Source organism: Choloepus didactylus, chromosome 14 (assembly GCF_015220235.1).
Source record: "Choloepus didactylus isolate mChoDid1 chromosome 14, mChoDid1.pri, whole genome shotgun sequence".
In the NCBI taxonomy this organism is placed as follows: domain Eukaryota; kingdom Metazoa; phylum Chordata; class Mammalia; order Pilosa; family Megalonychidae; genus Choloepus; species Choloepus didactylus.
In genome coordinates, this window is record NC_051320.1 from 62,182,922 (window position 1) to 62,204,288 (window position 21,367).

A 21,367-nucleotide genomic window follows, 5' to 3' on the forward strand; every position below is an offset into this window, starting at 1 on the left:
TCAGGCCACCATGTTCCCAGAATTCCTTCCCAAATATTTTTCAAAGTTTGCCTTTACCTTCTAAGTATTGTTTATGCTCCAAGAAGGCAGGGACCATGTCTGTTTTACTCATCACTGTACATCCAGGGCCTAGCATAGTGCTTGCCACAAATATACAGGCCATCATTAAATATTTACAGACTGAATGATGTTATTATAGCAATCCTCCAACAATCTTTTCAGTCAAATAGTCAGAGCTATCCCCATTTTTCTTCATTATTCTTTACACTGCATTTACGCTTAAAAAGACCTTTCCAAATCAGACATCTGCTAAGCTTCTACACCTAGATTCATCAAGTTTATCCCATGTTTTGCATAAGATCAACCCAGAGTTCTGCTCAATTTTAATGACTCAATGAATTCTCTTGGACCTATAAGAAGTTGAGTTAGAGCTTTCTCATTCAGCTCATATTTTCCCCTTTAGAAAAAAGACATACTTGCATTTATCTCGGGAGCAATCTGAATTCAGTTTCCCCATAAAACTAAATAGATCTCAGAAAGCCATGTAATTTAGAATTAGATGAACAACATATGATCATGTTATTTAAAAGAAAATGAAAAGCACACTAGAGATTTTTTCTGTTGTTTTAACTCAGGGAGCTTGAGAACATTAACTGCTCTGCCAGTAAATAACAGGTGCAGATCCAGTGATCAGGTGATACCGTTGCCTTGACAGAGGATAACTATTCTTGCTCATAACAGATATATTCAAAGGTGAAATAACAATACATTCTGGACTATTTTTACCAGATACTTTCCACATACATTCAATAAAAGAATATTTTATCATAGATTCTCTTCCAACTACACTGTGCTCCTCTCATACCTATCTTGCTCTACTACATCAGCGATGTTCACACTATGAGGGGCTTTTAAAGATGCCAGTGCCTAGACTACACCTCATACTAATTAAATCAGAACATCTGGAAGTGGAATCAAGGAATCTGTGTTTGTTAAAGCTCCCCAAGTGATTCTAACGTGCAACCATGTTTGAGAACCAGGGCACTAGGTCCTTGCTACTCAAGTGTTACCTTATATCCACTACATCTTGCTGTTAGAAATACCAAATCTCAGGCTAAATCAGAATCTGCAGTTTAAAAGGATCCTTTGGTGATCAATATGCATGTTCAAATGTAAGAAGCATGGAGCTAGACCACCTGGTTGCTCTCACTGATATTGACCTCTGCAGACAGGCTGGTTCCAACAATTCATGAAGAAGTTGCTTTTTGAGTGTTTATTCTGTGCCCAGCACCTTAATAATCAAGATACACTTCTCAGATATTTTTTGGAGTCACTAGAACCATGTAGAGTTAAACACATTTTAAGATAAGTCAGGTTAGTGTCAATTCCCTGTTGGTTCAGGAAGATTAGTGAGGAAGCTTGGCTGTTTTACTTAGACAAGCCAACCTCCAGGTGACCACAAGGGAGTTTATATGACCTTCTGCCTCCTCTCTGGTTTAGGTTCCAAGTCCACACCATCCAACTCCTACAGAGTTACCAGTAAATATCACAAAATATTTGCATAACCAAAATGTTAAACTAACTCTCAATATTCTGAGGGGCAAAGGTAGAGGTGCCTAGGAAAGCAGCCCTCTGGGATTGAAAACTGCAGCAGAGACTTCTACACATAATCTGTTAGATTGGTAGTGTGTCTGGTATGTGGGCCCTTTGGTTGATTCTGTGGGCATTTTTTATTGGTTCTTTCTTTGGCATTTTTATCACTTAATTTTTCATTAAATTTATTTATTTGCTGTAGAAATGGATATGTTTGTCTAACTAGCACAATTTCCTTATTTTATTTATAAATCATCAACCACATAAGCTCATCATGACTACCAGATAGCAAAATAAAAGTAAGATAGGGCTCCTGCCCTCTAGAAATTCCCATACTACATTTTTCCTTCTGTTTTGCACTGGCAAGTATTGGGGAACACCATCATGACTTGGGCTTATTCCCACTAGGGCAGACAGAAAAGTAAGACTTTTGTATACCTGATCCTCAGTAAATTGTTTCTCTTGTAGAAATAATATTAGAGTAGTCACATGAGAATAGAAACTCTTAGCAAACCATGTTTCTTCCATTAATAAATAGATTTATCAAACAGTTACTATGTGCAAGGTGTGGAGAAAATATGACAATGTAAAAAAAAATGGTCCCTAACATATACAAACTGATAGTATAGATAGGGAGATAATCTATAAAATTTCCACATCTTATATGGATTCATAATTTCCATATGTTGTTAATAACATGTAAGTTGTTTATCATGGCATTTACAGTATGCAGCACATAAATGAATCTGTGCTCTCCACTCTTTTTGCAAGAACATGGGTCCCTAAATCACATGATATGGAGAAACGATCCCTACACTTGATAATGGGTAATGAAAAATAAGCAAAAAATACTCTCTTTTTTTTATCTTTCCATAAATATTTACTGAATGCTTCCAACGTACAAGGCACTACCCTAGAGGCTGGGTATAAGTTATGACAAAATAGACTCAGTCCCTGTCCTCATGGGTATTACATTCTAAGTAGAGAGACTGGATGGATGGATGGATAGATGGATGGATGGATGGATGGATGGATGGATGGATGGATGGATGGATGAATGGATAGATTAGATAGATAGATAGATAAAGTAAGAAAAGTTAAGGAAAAACAAAAAATGTAGCAAGAAAGATGGTGACTGGACTTTAGGAAAGGGTGCTAGAACTGAGATCTGAATGGAGAGGAATTTCAGCCATGAGGGAAGAACAAGTAAGAAGGCCCTGAGATACAGATGAACTTAGGATGTCCCAGGGGCAGATAGAGGACAGTATGATGGAAGAAGAGTGAACCAGAAAGGGACGGTTTAGGGGAGACAAATAAGAAGTGATCATAGATATAAGTGGGGTCTACTTTATGTGGGACCCTAAAAGCACTGCTGAGAAATTTGGATTTTATTCTAAGTCCACTGGAAAGTTGTTAATGAGTTTTATTCAAGAGAACAGAAGTCTACAAAAGAAACTTTTCTGAAATCTACAACCCCTCCCCCAAGCAGTGATGTTGGGACCCAGGCTCCTTGTATTCCGTGACTCTGCTATCTTAAACAAGTGGCTTCCTTGGTTACCTTAGAAACAGAAAGAATCCAGGAACTCACACATGGAAAGCTTTTTATGTGTCAGGCCTGGGAGAGGTATATTCCTACTCATACTTCACCAGCTAAAACCCTATACTATGGCCATCCTAACTTTAGGGGAAACTGGAAAATAGAGTCAAACTGAGAATTCATTAGAAGACGTAATAAGCTTAGTGACTAGCTAGCTGTCTCTGCCTACAAAAGTTGAACTTCAGTTCCTGATTTCCATTAGCAGAAGGCCTATGTGCAAGATTTGGACTCCTCCAGGAGTAGCTGCCCAAAACTCTACTACCCTCCTCAATTCATCTAACTCCCACAGGCAGAGTGTCTTATTAAGACCATATCTGGTAATACAACTACTAATATATTTCTACTGATTAACTGAATGTTAATTGTGGCAGAGACTCTACTTGTCTCCCAATATCCATTCTCCCCTTATTCTACAGTAATATAACACCCAATTTTCAGCTTGGGGCATGATCACATGGGCTAAAGACTTTTCTTAGACTCCTTTATGACTAATTTAGCCAGGTGACTGAGTTTGGGCAAATAAAATGTAAGAAAAGTTTATGAATACAACTTGTGGAAGGTGTTCTTAACTTCTCTGTTGCTGGCTGGAGCTAGGGTCCACATCTTGAACCACAAGTTGGGAGACATATTAAGCATGCAGAAAAATATGTAAAATGACCATAGGTCCTTGATGATTTTTGAGCTGCCACATCAACCTTGAGCTTGCCTACATCTATGTGAGAGAAAAACTGACTTCTAACATTTAAAACACTTATTTTAGGTTTTCTGTCACTTGCTGCCAAAAGTAACCATTACTAATATATTAACCTTGTGCCAGGCTCCATACTAAGCACTTTATATATATTATATAATTCATAAATATATTATGTCTATAACAGAAGAGGTAGATATCATCTTACCCATTTCACAGTTAACAAACCTGGGCCTCAGAAAAATTAAGTAATTGCTCACTGCTAATTAGTAGTGTTAATGGGATTCCAAGCAGGTTTGTCCATCTCTGATGTCATCACTCACAGCCAGTGTACATATTAACATCCACAGAATATAATCTACATGAGGTTCTAGGCTCAATCTAACCCAAAACAGAGATTCATTACTTGAAAGGTTTTTGTTACCACTGTCCAACTCTAATTAAAATGACAGGACCACACTGCCATCCATTTCCTACATGAAATAAAAGGGATGGGTATTTTTTCCTTTATTAGAGAAGTTGCGGGTTTACAGAACAAACATGCATAAAAACAGGATTCCAAGATACCACCCTATCAGCAACATCTGAATAATATTCAATTGTATGTGTATACCACATTTTATTTATCCATTCATCAGTGTATGGACACTTGGGTTGCTTCTATCTTTTGGCAATTGTGAATAATGCTGCTATAAACATTGGTATGTAAACATCTGTTTGAGTCCCTGTTCTCAATTCTTTTGGTTATATACCTAGTAGTGGGATTGCAAGGTCATAAGATAATTCTATACTTAGCTTTCAGAGGAACTACCAAACTGTCTTCCACAGCAGCAGCACCATTTTACATTGCCACCAACAATGAATGAGTGTTCCTATTTCTCCATTCATGTTCGGACACTTGTTATTTTCCGTTTTTTTAAATAGCAGTCATTCTAATGGGTATAAACGGTATCTCTTTGTGGTTTTGATTTGCATTTCCATGATGGCTAATGATGTTGAGCATCGCTTCATGTGCTTTCTGGCCATTTGTATATCTTCTTCGGCAAGATGTCTGATCAAACCTTTGCCTATTTTTTAAATTGGGTTGTTTGTCTTTCTGTTGTTACATTGAAGGATTTCTTTATATATTTTTGATAATAATCCCTTTTTTGGTATGTGATTCCAAATATTTTCTCCAACTGTGTAGATTATAGTATTACTTGCATGATAAACTCCTTTGAGGAACAATAGTTTTTAATTCTGATGAGGTCCCATTTATCTATTTTTTCTTTTGCTGCTTGTACTGTGAGTGTAAAGTCTAAGAAACCATTGTCTAACACAAGGTCCTGAAGATGCTTCCCTATGCTTTCTTTAGGAATTTGATAGTTCTAGCTCTTAATAAGGTCTTTGATACATTTTGAGTTGATTTTTGCATGTGGTGTTAAGTAGAGGCGCACTGCCTTTTTTTTTTTTTTTTGCAAATGGAGATCCAGATTTCCTAGCACCATTTGTATTTGTTGAAGAGACTATTCTTTCCCAATTGAATGGTCTTTGTCACCTTGTCAAAAACCAGTTGGCCAGGGGGTGGGGCAAGATGGTGGAGTGGTGAGGCGTGGAATTTAGTCTCTTTTCTAGGACAGCTGGTAGTTACCCAGGAACTGTATGAAACAGTGTTTTCAGGGTCTCCAGTGACCAGTCACACATCGTATACAAGTTTGGAACTAGAGGAAAAGCTAAGATCACAGTGAAATTTGTAAGTTCCCAGGACCAAGGGTCTGGCACCCCTCCCCACCCAGACCCCATGGACTGTCTTGCAGCTGCCTCCATGAAAGGAAAAAAAACCCAACAATATGCTGTGGGCAAGAAGGGGGACTCAACCCAGCCTCAAATGCATAATTAATTAACAAATTAATTAATTTTTGGAGCTGGGGGTGCTAAAGAAGGGCTGGGCTCCAAGAAGGGAGGCACATAAAAGCAGGCACCCATTCCCTGGCTCCAAAAAAAGCTTTTCTGTTTTTTTTTGTTTTGTTTTTTCCCCCTACATTTTGTCCCTTCTCCTTTTTCACTCACTCCTTATCCTTTTGTGTACTTTAATAGCCCCCAGCAGGGGCGGAATTGAAGCTGTTGGAGAGTAACTATCAGACAGTAGCCCAAAGTGCATCTTTAAATGCTCTATTCTGACAATGACAAAACTTCCAGGCTGGGGAAAGGCTTTTTTTGTTGTTGTTGTTAACTTTTTCTATTTATCTCATTAATAAAAACTGCATAGTACAAGCCCTTTATCCCAATCCAAGTACTCAGTAGAAGATCAACAGTAAACCCTGGATGGCACAGACATGATTTGTTTGGCATGATTAAACATTTAAAAACAGCCATTAACATTTGGTACATCACATGACCACTTTCGCTTTTAACAGTAATCATCAGACACGGTAACAAATACTTTATGAGTTTTCATTTAGAAATATTATAATGTTAAGACTAAAACTACTATTGCAACAACAAAAATTTAATCCATTAACTGTAAACTCTTCAATTTTCCTTCAAGTTGCTGTGTTGTGTCTTAAGCTGAACTAGTCAAATTTTAGCACAGTATTCATTTAGAGTGACAGGCTTTCATTTAGAGTGATAGACTTCCACAGTTCCCTTGAAAATACGATATCTAGAATTCCATAAACACTATCACATCATGTACTACAAAGACACAAAAAGTAACATGGAATAGGTGTTCTCAAAAATATACTGACCATGGGATTGTGGTTGGATAGACACACACACATGATAAAATCTTTTACTAAAAACATTTTCAATGTTAACTTTTTCCATATGGAAAGCGAAAGAAAAAAAATTACTTTGCAGAAAGGAACGCTGAATGACTCAAAAGCAAAATAAACTCTTAATGGCATTTGTGCAATGTTTAAGAGCCAAAGGTGATTTTAAAATGTGGAGCTTTATCTTTCTTTTTCCAAGTTATTTTTAAAGGATTTTAGCCACAGTTGAGGTGAATGTTTACAAAGCCAAGTAATGATTTAATAGTGTTCTCAATAAAAAAGCCACAAGTAGAAACTTTAAGAATTAAATAGAATAATATAAATTACTAGTTATGCTAATAAGAATACTTTATGTGCAGCACACTGTCTTTTCAGGAATGCAGAGAAATTTTACAAGCCAAAAAACAAGACAGCTATGATAAGAACTTTTATTACTAATTAAGTAGATGGTCCATATAAGAAAAGCTAAAATCCTAAAAGTAATATCAATTAAGTGTATGTGACAGAAATGAAGGACTAGAAATAAGAATCCAGATTTCCAGGTATCTAGCTAACACTAGACATTCTGTTTCCAAGTTACAGCTATTTCTTAAGCCAAAACCAATTCTCAATTATCTGTGAGCCATAAAGTCAGTGTATACATCAGTATCTCTGCCAGGGATTGGCTCTCAGGCAGCTTAGAGAACAGACTGTTAAGTTGTAAGGGCAAAATTCAGTGGGCAAGGGCAGAAAAAGGAAATGCTATTGGATTTTTCTCCATCTTAAGTTGTTCCTGCCCTTTCTGCCTTAAACACTTTACCAGAATGGAGCTGGGAAGGTTTCCAGTAGGTCGCAGTAAGAGGAAAAACCTTTCATCTGTGGTGTTCTTTCATTCACCAGGATCTGACTTACCAGTGTTACCCTTCTATTAGAACAATTAAGCGTTGGTGAGAGTTGGTGATATTATTTCAAGAAGTTGAGTACAAAGCCAAGATGCACAAGGAGAAATGCAAGCAGTTAATATTGGATTATGTACTGAAATGATGCCCTTAATGTTTGTGGCCTAGAATGTAGTCATAGTGAAGGAAAAAAAAAACCTCCATGAGTGTTACAACTGTTTCAAAGACTCTATTAAACAGTACAATGATATAGAGAAGTTTATTCAGTTCATACAAGTAATGTTTCAGACCTATGAAATGAAAAGCTAGACTGAGCTAGGGGAAAAAAATCCTTATACTGATAGCAAAATATCTTCTAGCCCCCGTAAGTAACCTGCAATCACCTGGTAGGAAAAATTCCATAGCCACACAGGTCATGCAGGCATTTTTTTATGGTAATTATATTAATTTTTTTTTCAAACTGAGCAAAACAATGCTACTTTTGCTTTTTCTTATATTTCAAAACTACTTATATTAATTCTTCTTCCCATTGCAATTCATCCCATTACCAAGACAGAAATGAGATAAGGGGAGAGAAAAAGATCCTTGATTGTTTCTCATTTTCCTCCTTTTCCCTTGGAGAAAACTAATAATTCATTTTAAAAAATGTGAAAGTCAGAAGGATAACAAGAGACTCAAAAATTTTTCTTGAAAATAAAGAGAATAAATAAGTAAATGGGCATTCAGATGTCAATAATCAAACAGGTCCCAATACAGCTTTAAGGTAATTTCTTTTTAACAAGGAAGTGTTAGAATAGAAAAGAAGCTTCCTGAGAGGCACTCGTTTTAACAATAAATTATTGCTTAAATTATTATTGTATCAATTATACCTGGCAATGGCAGAGTTAATTTTTTTCTTCTTTTAATGAACCCTTGTAAGGCTAAAGTACAGTGGCTTATAAATGTCATATAATGGACTGGTAAACATCCACCATATCGATCAATCATGTTTATTTAAAGTTTTCCTAACATTAGACACTTTTTAGTGGGTGTAAAAAACTTAGTAAATAACCATTTCATTTCTTCTCCTATCCTAGTCACATAAGCCAGTTATAATAAATAATACAGATTTCAGTTGTAACTTATAAACTATTCAAGGGCTGCTGCAGTCCCAAGAACAAGAGAAAACTTGCACCCACAAATAAACCATCAAGATAAATGTAAATACAGTGTAGTTTTAATTTTCATTCATACAATCTTAGACATGTCCAAGTAACTTTATAAATACCTTATGCAAAAAAGTAATTTTTAAACCTATCAAAACTATTTGAAAATTTAAATTCAGAGATCTCAAATTTCCTTCATTCAGGCCAGAAATCATCCCCAAAATTATGATCGGTTACAAATAGAATGAATATAATGTTTACATTTAGGACAACCAAAAAAAGCCCCATGCAACTTTTTTTTTTAATATCATTTACTCAAATATACTATAAATAGGAATGGTGATAACACAAGAAGCAAAAATAAGCTTGCAAGTGAAATTTCTAGAAGCTCATGAAAACAATACCATCCCATACTGTAGATGCAAAAGGAAAAGCAGTTATAATGGGGTTAGGAGTACTCTGGTCATGTTCATTCATTTGGTTATGCAAGGTGTTTAACTACTTTCACTTCCCATATCACAAAGTTAGTCCACAGGAGGGGCTGGTGGATCTTGTCCATTATGAGTACTGGTTGGCTTTCCAGGTAGGTTGGATCCTCTTAGATTAGTAGGTCTCAGTAAGAACAAGATCACTGCAATAACCATCCAGGCCATCAAGATCATAGTAATACTGATGCCATTATCACCAGAAGGTCCTGGTAATTCCTGGAGACATTCTGTGTCTGTGCGGTAGGACTGGGACTGCCTCAACAGACTGATGAGCCTTCTCATCGCGTGTTTATGAGAGCAAACACATTCACAGGGATAGAATCCACCTTCTGCCATGATTACTCAGCTTGATTTAACTTGACTGTTTAAATAATTGTGGAGATGGGCAAACCTGAAGTCCGTTGGGTAGGCTGCAAGCTGGGAATTCCGATGAATACCAGGAAGAGCTGGCTAGGCTGAAGCCTGGGGAAACGCTTTTTAAAGAGACTTCTTTTTTTTTCTCTCTCTCTCTTTTTTTCCTTTCTTTTCTTTTTTTTTTAATTTAAAAGTAACATATGTGGTTATTTTCTATTAGACAGCCCAAGTTGAAGGCCTAGGATGGTCTTGGGGGGAGACAGAGTACCCAGAACTTCTTTGAATTTCAGATTCACTTCTGAAGAAAGTCTTCGCCCCAGTATTTAATTGGCTACTCAGGCTGACCAAGGAATTAAGCTGGAGTTGCCCCAAAGAGGAGAGGGGAGAAGGGAACAGTGCCCCTGGGAGACAGTTGGAGATCCTATAATTGGGAGAGTGGAGGGAAGGTCAGCTCAGTTGGCAGCCCTCCTGGGAATTCAGATTTCAGCTCAGTCAGCCATGCCCCCAACAGGCTCAGAGTCTGCAGAGAATTAAAAGCACTTCACCTCCTTACACTGGTCAGGGAACTATGGGCTGGCAAGTGCCACCTGCTGGACAGGACAGGAAAAGCACCAAGTCTAGAGGCCTCACAGGAGGTTTTTCAGGGAAACTCCATTCCCTCCTCATGAGACTTGGGCCTCTCTAGACTGGGAAAACCTGACTGGGGTCGACCATATCTGAGGAGACCCTCTCACAAAAAGGCTACATAGAGGCAGGGCAAGAAACAGGAAAACAAGAGATGAAAAATTCTTATCAACTAAATAGAACCTAAGTTAGAAGTCTAGAATAAGTTGAACTGAACAACAAAGGTTAGAGAACAAAGCCAACCAACAAGAAACCCCTAGGTAAAAGAGTGAAAATGAGCTCCAGAATAAACTAATTAAGAAAATCAGATGCCTAGGCAACTTAAGATAATGACCACACTAGGAAACACAAAAACATGGAACAGCTAAAGGAACAAACCAATAGTTCAAATGAGATACAGGATTAAGGCAACTAATACTAAATCAATTCAATGAACTGAGGGAAGCTATGGGAAAAGAGATGAAGGATATAAAGAAGACACTGGATGATCATAAAGACGAATTCATAAACTTGAAAAAACAAATGGCAGAACTTACGGGAATGAAGGCCACAATGGAGGAGATGAAAAACACAATGGAAGGACACAACAGTAGATTTGAACAGGCAGAAGAAGGGATCAGTGAACTGGAAGACAAGACATTTGAATTCATACACACAAAAGAACAGATGGTGGAAAAAATAGAAAAATACGAGCAGGGTCTTAGGGAACTAAGTGACAACATGAAGTACACAAATATACATGTCATGGGTATCCCAGAAAGAGAAGAGAGGGGAAAGGGGGCAGAAAGTATAATAGAAGAAATATTCACTGAAAATTTCCCAACTCTTATGAAAGACAGAAAATTACAGATTCAAGTACAGCATACCCCAAACAAAATGGATCCCAATAGATCTACTCCAAGACACTTAATGATCAGATTATCCAATGTCAAAGACAAAGAGAGAATTCTGAAAGCAGTAAGAGACAGACAATCCATCACATACAAAGGAAGTTTGATAAGACTACGTACAGCAGCACATTAAAAGAATATACATCATGACAAAGCGGGGTTTATTCCAGGTATGCAAGGATGGTTCAACACAAGAAAATCAATTAATGTAATACACTACATCAATAAATCAAAGCAAAAGAGCCACATGATCATCTCCATTGATACAGAAAAGGCATTTGACAAAATTCAACATCCTTTCCTGATGAAAACACTTCAAGGGATAGGAATAGAAGGGAACTTTCTCAATATGATAAAGGCAATATATGAAAAACTCACAGCTAACATCATACTCAATGGGGAAAGACTGAAAGCTTTCCCTCTAAGATCAGGAACAAGACAGGGATGCCCACTGTTGCCACCACTGTTGTTCTGGAAGTGCTAGCTAGAGCAATTAGGCAAGAAAAAGTAATAAAAGGCATCCAGATTGGAGAGGAAGAAGTAAAATTTTCACTGTTTGCAGATGATTCTATAAGTAGAAAATCCAGAAAAATCCACAGCAAAGCTACTAGAACTAGTCAATGAATACAGGAAAGTGGCAGGCTACAAGATCAACACACAAAAATCTACAGTGTTCCGATACACAAGTAATGTGCAACAAGAGGAGGAAATCAAGAAAAAAATTTCCATTTAAAATAGCAACCAGAAGAATCAAGTATTTAGGAATAAACTTAACCAAGGACACAAAAGACCTTTACACAGAAAACTACCAGAAGCTGCTAAAAGAAATTGAATAGGACTGAAAAAAAATGGAAGAATATACCATGTTCATGGATTGGAAGACTAAATATAGTGAAGATGGCAATTTTACCTAAACTGATTTATAGATTCAATGCAATACCAATTAAAATCCCAAGAACTTACTTTGCAGAAATAGAAAAACCAATAACCAAATTTATTTGGAAGGGCAAGGTGCCCCAAATAGCCAAAAATATCTTGAGAAAGAGGAACAAAGTGGGAAGTCTCACAATACCTGACTTCAAAACATATTACAAAGCTACAGTGGTCAAAACAGCATGGTACTGACATAAGGATAAATATACCAACCAATGGAATCAAATTGAATGTTCAGAAATAGACCCTTGTATCCATGGACAATTGATCTTTGATAAGGCAGTCAAACCAAAGCAACTAGGACAGAGCAGCCTCTTCAATAAAGGGTGTTGGAGAACTGGATATCCATTTCCAAAAGAATGAAAGAGGACTCCTATCTCACACTTTGTACAAAAATTAACTCAAAATGGATCAAAGACCTAAATGTTAGTGTTATGACCATGAGACTCTTAGAAGAAAATGTAGGGCAATATCTTAAAGATCTTGTGATAGGATGTGGTTTCCTAGCTCTCACACCCAAGGTGTGAGCAACCAAAGAACAAATAGACAAATGGGATCTCCTCAAAATTAAACACTTTTGTACATCAAAGGACTTTGTCAGAAAAGTAAAAAGGCAGCCTATGCAATGGGAGATGATATTTGGAAACCACATATCAGATAAGGGTTTAATACCCTGAATATATAAAGGGATCCTACAACTCAACCACAGAAAGACAAACAATCAAACTATAAAAAGGACAAAATGCACAGGCAGACACTTTTCTGAAGAGGAAATACAAATGGCTCAAAAACATATGAAAAAATGCTCAACTTCACTGGCTATTAGGGAAATGCAAATCAAAACCACAATGAGATATCATCTCACACCTACCAGAATGGTCAATATCCAAAAAACAGAAAATGACAAGTGCTGGAGAGGATGTGGAGAAAGAGGCACACTTATCATTGGTGGGAATGTAGAATGGTGCAACCACTCTGGAATACAGTGTGGAGGTTCATCAGGAAGCTAAGTATAGATTTTCCATATGACCCAGCTATTCCATTGCTAGGTATATCCTCAAGGAACTGAAAGTTAAGACACAAATGGGTATTTGTAAGCTGATGTTTATTGTGTTATTATTCACAACTGCCAAGATATGGAAACAGCCCAAATGTCTATCAATGGATGAGTGGATAAATAAACTGTGGTATATATACATGATGTAATATTATGCAGCTGTAAGACAGATCAAAGACATGGAACATATAATAACATGGATGAACCTTCAGGACATTATGTTGAGTGAAGTTATCCAGAAACAAAAGGACAAATACTGTATGGTCTCACTAATATGAACTAACATTAATGAGCAAACTTTGAGAGCCAAAAGCTGTAACACAGGCTACCAGGAAATAAAAAGAGGGTAGAGATTGGGCATTTGTTGCTGAAGGACTACAGAATGTTCAGCAGGATTGATTGTATAGATCCAGAAATAGATAGCATAATACCGTGTGATGGAAGCACAATATTGTAAGTACACTGAACAAAGATGTCTGTGAGTAAAGCTGAAAGAGGTGGGATAGGGGAATGTATGACACCAGAGGTAAAGATAGATGATAAAGACTGGGACTGTATAACTTGGCAAAAACTGGAGTGGCCAATGATTGTTACTAAATGTGTAAATATAAAAATGTTTTTACATGGAGAACAAATGAATGTCAACTATGCAGAGTGTTGAAAAAGGGATAGTATTTGGGCAAAACAATCAGAGCAAACTGGAGTCTATGGTCAGCAGAAACATTGTAATATGCTTCCATTAAATGTAACAAAGACAACATACCAAAGCTAAATGTGTATGAGAAGGGGATATAAGGGAGGGATATGGGATTCTTGGAAATGGTGGTGTTTTCTGCCCTTACTATTACATTGTATTTATGACATTTTATTTTTCTATTATCTTTTTTATTGTTTGCTAAAAAAAAGAAAGCTTTCTTTTGTAGTAATCAATATGTTCAAGTACTGATTGTGGTGATAAATGTACAAATTTATGATGATTCCATAAACAACTGACTGTACACTGTGTATAAACGTAAGATATGTGAATATATCTCTATAGAATTGCAGGAAAAAATATAAACAGGGGTAAAAGTGCTGGAGAAAACATGGAGAGAGGGACGTACCTATCTACTGTTGATGAGGAGGCAGAATGGTGTAGCCTTTCTGGAGGTCACTGTGGTGGTTCCACAGAAGCTAAGTATGTGGGGGTCTTAAGGTCCTGCAACGTCATTATAAGGTATGTACTTGGAAGATATGAGAGCAGAGACATGAATGGACATTTACATACTGGTGTTTATGGAGGCAGTATTTCTGATGTGCAATGGGTGGAAGTGGCCTAAGGAACAGAATGGTGAACTGTGGTGTATGCATACAATGGAATACTGAGCAACTACAAGAAGGACTGAAGCTGTGAGACACTCAACAGGGTGAACGATTCCTGTAGACAGCATTTTGAGTGAAGTACAGCATTCTGAGTGAAGTACTCCAGAAACAAAGGCAAACTCTATAATGCCTCACCAATATGGACTAACTACAATGTGTAAACTCAGAATTAAATCTTAGAGCACAGCCTAACAGGGGAATGATTATTGTAATGGTCCTGAGATTGTGAGCTCTTACAGCAGTCAAATCTATTCCTGAATTGTAATGGCTATCTCCAAACTCTGATATGCTGATCCCTTTGTGTATAACCTGATTGGTCTCTGGAACACTAGGTATCTGTGTGACACCTGAAACTCAGAGCTAGATCTTGGCAGATATGAATGTCAGTATTAGTGCATACAGCAACTGCTAAAAAAAAAAAAATGCTGAAAAAGAGTCCAGACTTCAATTAGAGATATGAATGAAACAGATCTGGTTAAGACTAGGGCAAATCAAGCCAAAGAGTAAAGGTTGAAATTGACTGTGTGTTAAAACTTCAACTTCCATGTAAGACCAAGGGAAAAGATGTTCATTTGGTGCAGGATCTATATTTTCTAAACAGTATAACTTCTACAGTCAGTATGTTCAAACACCACAATTAAATGGAACTTTGAATAGGAAATGAGATATGGTAAGTTTGTATAGGTTAGAGTGAAATACTGACACATCCCAAAGAAATTTGGGTAGAGAATAAAAATATATATGCAGGGGTCCCCTGAGGAGCTGGGGAAAAATGTGGAAGTGTTGGACTTTCTCACCTGTATTGTTCCTGATGTTCTCACAAATATTGAGGACTGGCAATTTGATGTGCTGAGCCCTCTGTCATGGGACTTGCCCTTATGAAGCTTGTTACTGCAAAGGAGAGGCTAAACCTGTATATAATTGTGCCTACAAGTCTCTCCCTGAGTACCTCATTGTTGCTCAGATGTGGCCCTCTCTCTCTCTAACTAAGCCACCTTGGCAGGTGTACTCACAGCCCTCCCTTATATGTGGGAACTTACTCCTGGGGGTGTAAATCTCCCTGGCAAGGCAGGATATGACTCCTGGGGATTAATCTGGACCCAGCATCATGGGATTGAGTATATCTTCTCGACCAAAAGAGGGATGCAAATTGAAATGAAATAAAGTTTCAGTGGCTGAGAGATTTCAAATGGAGTTGAAAGGTCACTCTGGTGGACATTCTTATGCACTGTATAGATAACACTTTTTAGGTTTTAATGTATTGGAGGAGCTAGAAGTAAATACCTGAAACTACTAAACTCCAACCCAGTAGCCTTGACTCTTGAAGATGATTGTATAACAATGCAGATTACAAGGGGTGACTGTGATTGTGAAAACCTTGTGGATTGCATTGCCTTTATCCAGTGTATGGATGGATGAGTAGAAAAATGGGAAAAAAAACTAAATGAAAAATAGGGTCATATGGGGGTGATGATTTGGGTGTTCTTCTTTACTTTTATTTTTTATTCTTATTCTAATTCTTTCTGGTGTAAGGAAAATGTTCAAAAATAGATTGGGGTGATGAATGCTTAACTATATGATGGTACTGTGAACAGTTGATTGTACATCATGGATGATTGTATGGTATGTGAATATATTTCAGTAAAACTGAATTTAATTAAAAAAATCAGCTGGCCATAAATGTGAGAGTTGACTTCTGAGCTCTGAATTTAATCCCATTTGTGTATATACCTGTTCTTGTGCCAGTACCATGCTGTTTTGCTTACTGTGGCTTTGTAATAAGTTCTAAGATCAGGAAATGAGAGTCCTCCAACTTTGTTCTTTTTCAAGATGGTTTTAACTGTTCAGGGCCCCTTAGCATTCCATATACATTTGATGATTAGCTTCTCCATTTTTGCAAAGAAGGATGTAGCAATTTTTATTGGGATTCCATTGAATTTATAAATTGCTTTGGGTAGTACTGATTTCTTAATAGTAGTCTTTCAATCCATGAACATGGAACGTCCTTTCATTTAAGTAGGCTTTCTTTAATTTCTTCTAGAAATATTTTGCAGTTTCTGTGTATAAGTTCTTTACATCCTTGGTTAGATTTATTTCTAGATATTTCATTCTTTTAATTTTTTAGCTGCTGTTGCAAATGGGAAGTTTTTCCTTATTTATTCTTCTGATTGTTTATTGCTTATGTATAAAAACATTACTGATTTGGGGGTGTTGATCTTGAACCCCACCACTATCCTGAATTCATTTATTAGCTCTAGGGGCTTTGTAGTGCTTTTTTTTTTCCCCAGGATTTTCTGTATATAGGATCATATTATCTGCAAATATGGAAAGTTTTACTTGTTTCTTTCCCATTTGGATGCTTTTTATTTCTTTGGCTTGCCTAACTGCTCTGGCAAGAACATCCAGTACAATGTTGAATAACAGTGATGACAGTGGGCATCCTTGTCTTGTTCCTGATCTTAGAGGGAAAGCTTTTAGTCTTTTACCATTAAGTTGGATGTTAGATGTGGGCTTTACATTAATGCCCTTATTCATGTTGAGGAAGTTTCCTTCTATTCCTGGTGTTCTAAGTGTTTTCATAAAGAAAGCATGCTGTATTTTGTCAAATGCCTTTTCTGCATCAATTTAGATGATCATGTGTTTTTTTCCCCCTTTATTCTGTTAATGTGGTTTATTACATTAATTGATTTTTTTTTATGTTGAACTAACCTTGCATACCAGGGATACATCCCTTTGATTATGTTGTATAATTCTCTTAATGTGCAGTTAGATGCAGTTTGCTAGCATTTTATTCAGGATTTTTGAATCTAAATTCATAAGAGATACTGGTCTGTAGTTTTCTTTTCTTGTGGTATTTTTATCTGGCTTTAATATGAGGGTGATGTTGATCTTGTAGAATGAATTAGGGAGTGTTCTCTCCTCTTCAACTTTTTGGAAGAGTTTGAGTAGAATCGGAGTCAAGTCTTCTTGGAATGCTTGGTAGAATTCCCCTGTGAAGCCACCTGGTCCTGGGCTTTTGGCTGGGAGATTTTTGATGACTGATTCAATCCCTTTACTAATAATTGGTTTGTTGAGATCTTCTATTTCTGTTTGAGTCAATGTAGGTACTCTGTGTTTTTCTAGAATTTGTTCATTTTGTCTATGTTATCTGATATATTGGCATACAGTTGTTCATAGTATTCTTTTATAGTCCTTTTTATTACAGTATCATTGGTTATATTCCCTTTTTATTTTCTCATTTTTGTTATTTGTATCCTCTCTCTTTTTTTCTTTGTCAGTCTAGCTAAAGGTTTGTCAATTTTATTGATCTTCTAAAAGAACCAACTTTTGGTTCTGTTGATTCTCTTTATTGTTTTTTTGTTTTCTATTTCATTTATCTCTGCTCTAAACGTTGTTGTATTTCTTATTTCTGCATGCTTCATATTTAGTTTGCTCTTCTTTTTCTGATACTTCCAGTGGTTACATTTCTGATTTGAAGTGTTTCTTCATTTTTAATGTAAGCATTTAGAGCTATAAATTTCCCTCTCAGCATTGCCTTCAATGCATCCCATAAGTTTTGGTATGTTGAATTTTCATTTCCATTTGCCTCAATATATTTCCTAATTTCACTTCTGATTTCTTCTTAAACCCACTGATTAAGAGTATGTTATTTAATTTCCACATATTTTATTTATGAATTTAACATTTCTACCTCTGTAATTGATTTCCATCTTCATTCCATTGTAGTTGGAGAATATGTATGATTTCAATATTTTAAAATTTATTTAGACTTGTTTTCTGACCAAACGTATGATCTATTCTGGAGAATTATCCATGTGCATTCAGAAGAATGTGTATTCTGTTTTACTTGGGTGCAGTATTCTGTATTTGTTGTTGGGTCTAGTTGGTTTAGTGTGCCATTAAGTCCTGTACTTCCTTACTGATCTTCTGACTAGATATTCTATCCATTCTTGACAGTAGTGGGTTAAAATCTCCTACAATTATTGTAAAACTGTCAATTTCTCCCTTCAAATCTGTCAATATTTGCTTCATGTACTGTAGTGCTCTGCTGTTAGATACATATGTATTTATAATTGTTATTTCTTCCTGTTGAATTTTTCCTTTTTTCAATATAATGATCATCTTTGTCCCTAGTAACTGTTTTTGACTTAAAGTCTATTTTATCCAATATTAGTGTAGCAATATTATTTGTTACTATTTGCATGGAATATTTTTCCCAACTTTTTACCATCAACCTACTTGTATCTTTGACTTTAAGGTGAGTCTCTTACAGACAGCATAGAGTTGGTTCATGCTTTTTTATCTATTCTGCCAACCTCTGCCTTTTGACCACAGCGTTTACTTAATTTACATTTAAAGTCACTACTGTTAATACAGTACCATCTTCTGCCATTTTGCTATTTAGTTTTTGTAAATCTTATAACTTTTTTGTCCCTTAATTCCATTAATGCCTCTCTCTCTGTATATTTGCTTTTTTGTGTTGTATCATATTGAGTGCCTTTTCATTTCCATCTGGATATATTTTTCATGTTTTACTTGTGGTTACCATGGGGTTAAAATTATAAAATCCTAAATATATGACAATTATATTTGATTTGATACCAACTTAACTTCAGTAGCATGCACATATAATTTTCCTATATCCCTCTGTCCCCCCATCAGTTTTTTGTACTTGTTACCACTTATATCTGTGTACATTGTAGATCCAAACCATAGTTTTATCATTACTTTTTATGCATTTGCATTGTAGCACTTGTAGGAAGTAAGAAGTGGAGTTACACACACACACACACACACACACACACACACACACAAAAGCAATACAATATTGGCATTTATAATTACCCAAAAGATTACCTTCACCACAGTTCTTTTTTCTCTATACTACTTTCAACCACTGTCTAGGGTCCTTTTATTTCAGTAAGAAGAAATCCCATTAGCATTGCTTGTAGGACAGGTCTAGGAGTGATGATCTCCCTCACTTTTTGCTTACCTGAGAATGAGCTAATCTCTCCCTCATTTTTGAAAATATTGCCAGATATAAAATTTTTGGTTAACAGTTGTTTTCTTTCAGTACTTTGTGTATTTCAACCCACTGTCCTCTTGCCTCCATAGTTTCTGATGAGAAATCATCACTTGATCTAATTGGGACTCCCTTGTATACAGGACATTGCTTTTCTCTTGCAGCTTTCAGAATTCTCTCCTTGTCCTTTGCATTCAATAGTGTAATTAATATCTGACAGGGTATTTTTTTCTTCATGTTTATCCTGTTAGGTGTTCTTTGAGCCTGGATGTGCATGTTCACATCTTTTGTTAAGTTTGGGAAGTTCTCTGTCATTATTTCTTTGACTATTCCTTCTGCCCTCTCCTCCTCCTGGGACTTCCATAATGTGTTTATTGGTGCACTTGATGGTGTCCCATAGCTGTCTTAGGCTATTTTTGCTTTTAATGTTTCTTTTTCCTTTCTGCTCCTTAGCCTGATTCACTTCAAGCGTCTTGTCTTCAAGTTCACTGATTCTTTCTTCTGCCAGCTCCAATCTGATCTTGAAACCCTCATGGGCATTTTCCACTTCAGTTAATGTGGACTTCAACTCTAGTAGTTCTGTTTGTTTCCTTTTTAAATTTCTGTCTCTTTACTTAGGCTCTTGAATTGCCCATTCATTGTTTTCCTGATGTCCTTTAATTCTTTCTCTGTACTTTCCTTCGTGTCCTGGAGCATTTTTAGGAGCATTTTTTAAAGGCTTTTTTTTAGTATATCCACAGTCTCATCTTCTTTGTTGATATATTCTGGATTTTTATTCTCTTCCTTTGGATGGGCCATCATTTCCTGTTTCTTTGTCTTGTATTCTTTTTACACACTATGTTTTAATATTTTAAAATCTTAACTCTGGGGTTTATTCCTTGGGATGTCTGTGTCTTGGTTTTGTAACCAGCTGGTCATAAGTCAGAGATTTTCTTGAGCTTCAGACTTCCTTTCTGGAAGGTCTGCCCAAAGCAAATGCATGGCACAGAGTTTTTTCCTGTCTTTCTGAGCCTCTGTCTTCTCCTAAACTTTTGCTTGCTAGTTGTTTTGTAGTTCCCCTGTTTATGGGAGTTTGGTTGCCCCCTGTTTCCCAGGAGATAGACCTCCCTCTCTCAGGTTTTTTAAGTTGGCAGGTCTTTATCCCAGACTGTGTGCCTCTATAGATTTTTACACTATTTTCATTGTTTCAAGGTGCTTTTGAAACACCTGGAGGGCAAATTCTGGGAGGAGGGCACAATGGAGAGGACATTCCCGAATCAACCTTTCCCAGCTAAAACAGGGTGAGGGACCCATGAAGGGAGGGCTGATTGGCTCCAAAGTGCCTTGGGAAGGGGGTCACAGCAAGGGTGCTAGAGATTCTCCGATGGCTCCCCAAAGCTGAGCTTTCTTGGCCTGCCCAGCAAATGCAGCCCTTCAGTTAACTGGCCCCCACTGTCCTGAGAAACCGCTGTGCCTTTAAGTTTCTGGCACCTCTTCCCCTGTCTGGGGAAGGCTGAAACAATGGCTGCCACTGCCTTTGTCCAGGATAGGTTGAAACAATAGCTGCCCTCAGAACCTGGACTCAGCAGTCCGAATTCACTAATCAAAGGCTATGAACTGTGACCAGCCATGCCCACTCCTCATCTTTGGGAAGAGGACTTTTATGTTCCTTTCTGACACCTGGGTGCTGGCCAGGGAATAGACCCCACAGCGGCCTGCCAAGAGATGTGGGGATGGGTCCCAGTAGCTAAAAGTGCAGAGAGAACAATTTATAGTTCTTTACTGTAATTTATTAGACTCTTCTCCTGCTCTTCCCTGGGTGTCATACAGTGTTCTCTGAGTTTCTAAATAGTTGTTTCAGACAGCTCCTGCTTGTTTAATCACTGCTTGTTTAATCCATCATTTTCTATGGATGTCTACCCGGTATGGGCATTTTTAAGGACAATGGTACTGCCTTACTTTAAAAGGATTCTTTAGCTGGAGTTATTAATTGTAAATAAATA

The 21,367-nt window shown here is 36.9% G+C and overlaps 1 protein-coding gene across 1 annotated transcript; it reads right to left on the minus strand.

Moving 5' to 3' along the window:
* Positions 1–9,178: 9,178 nt before the first annotated feature.
* Positions 9,179–9,478, minus strand: LOC119509648 (small integral membrane protein 14-like). The gene has a single exon (XM_037803636.1). The coding sequence runs from the start codon at positions 9,476–9,478 to the stop codon at positions 9,179–9,181; it is 300 nt and encodes a 99-aa protein (XP_037659564.1).
* Between the last annotated feature and the right edge of the window lie 11,889 nt (positions 9,479–21,367).

Bases quoted from the DNA above. Each gene is read 5' to 3' on its own strand.
- LOC119509648 (XM_037803636.1), bottom strand. From the start codon at position 9,478: ATGGCAGAAGGTGGATTCTATCCCTGTGAATGTGTTTGCTCTCATAAA.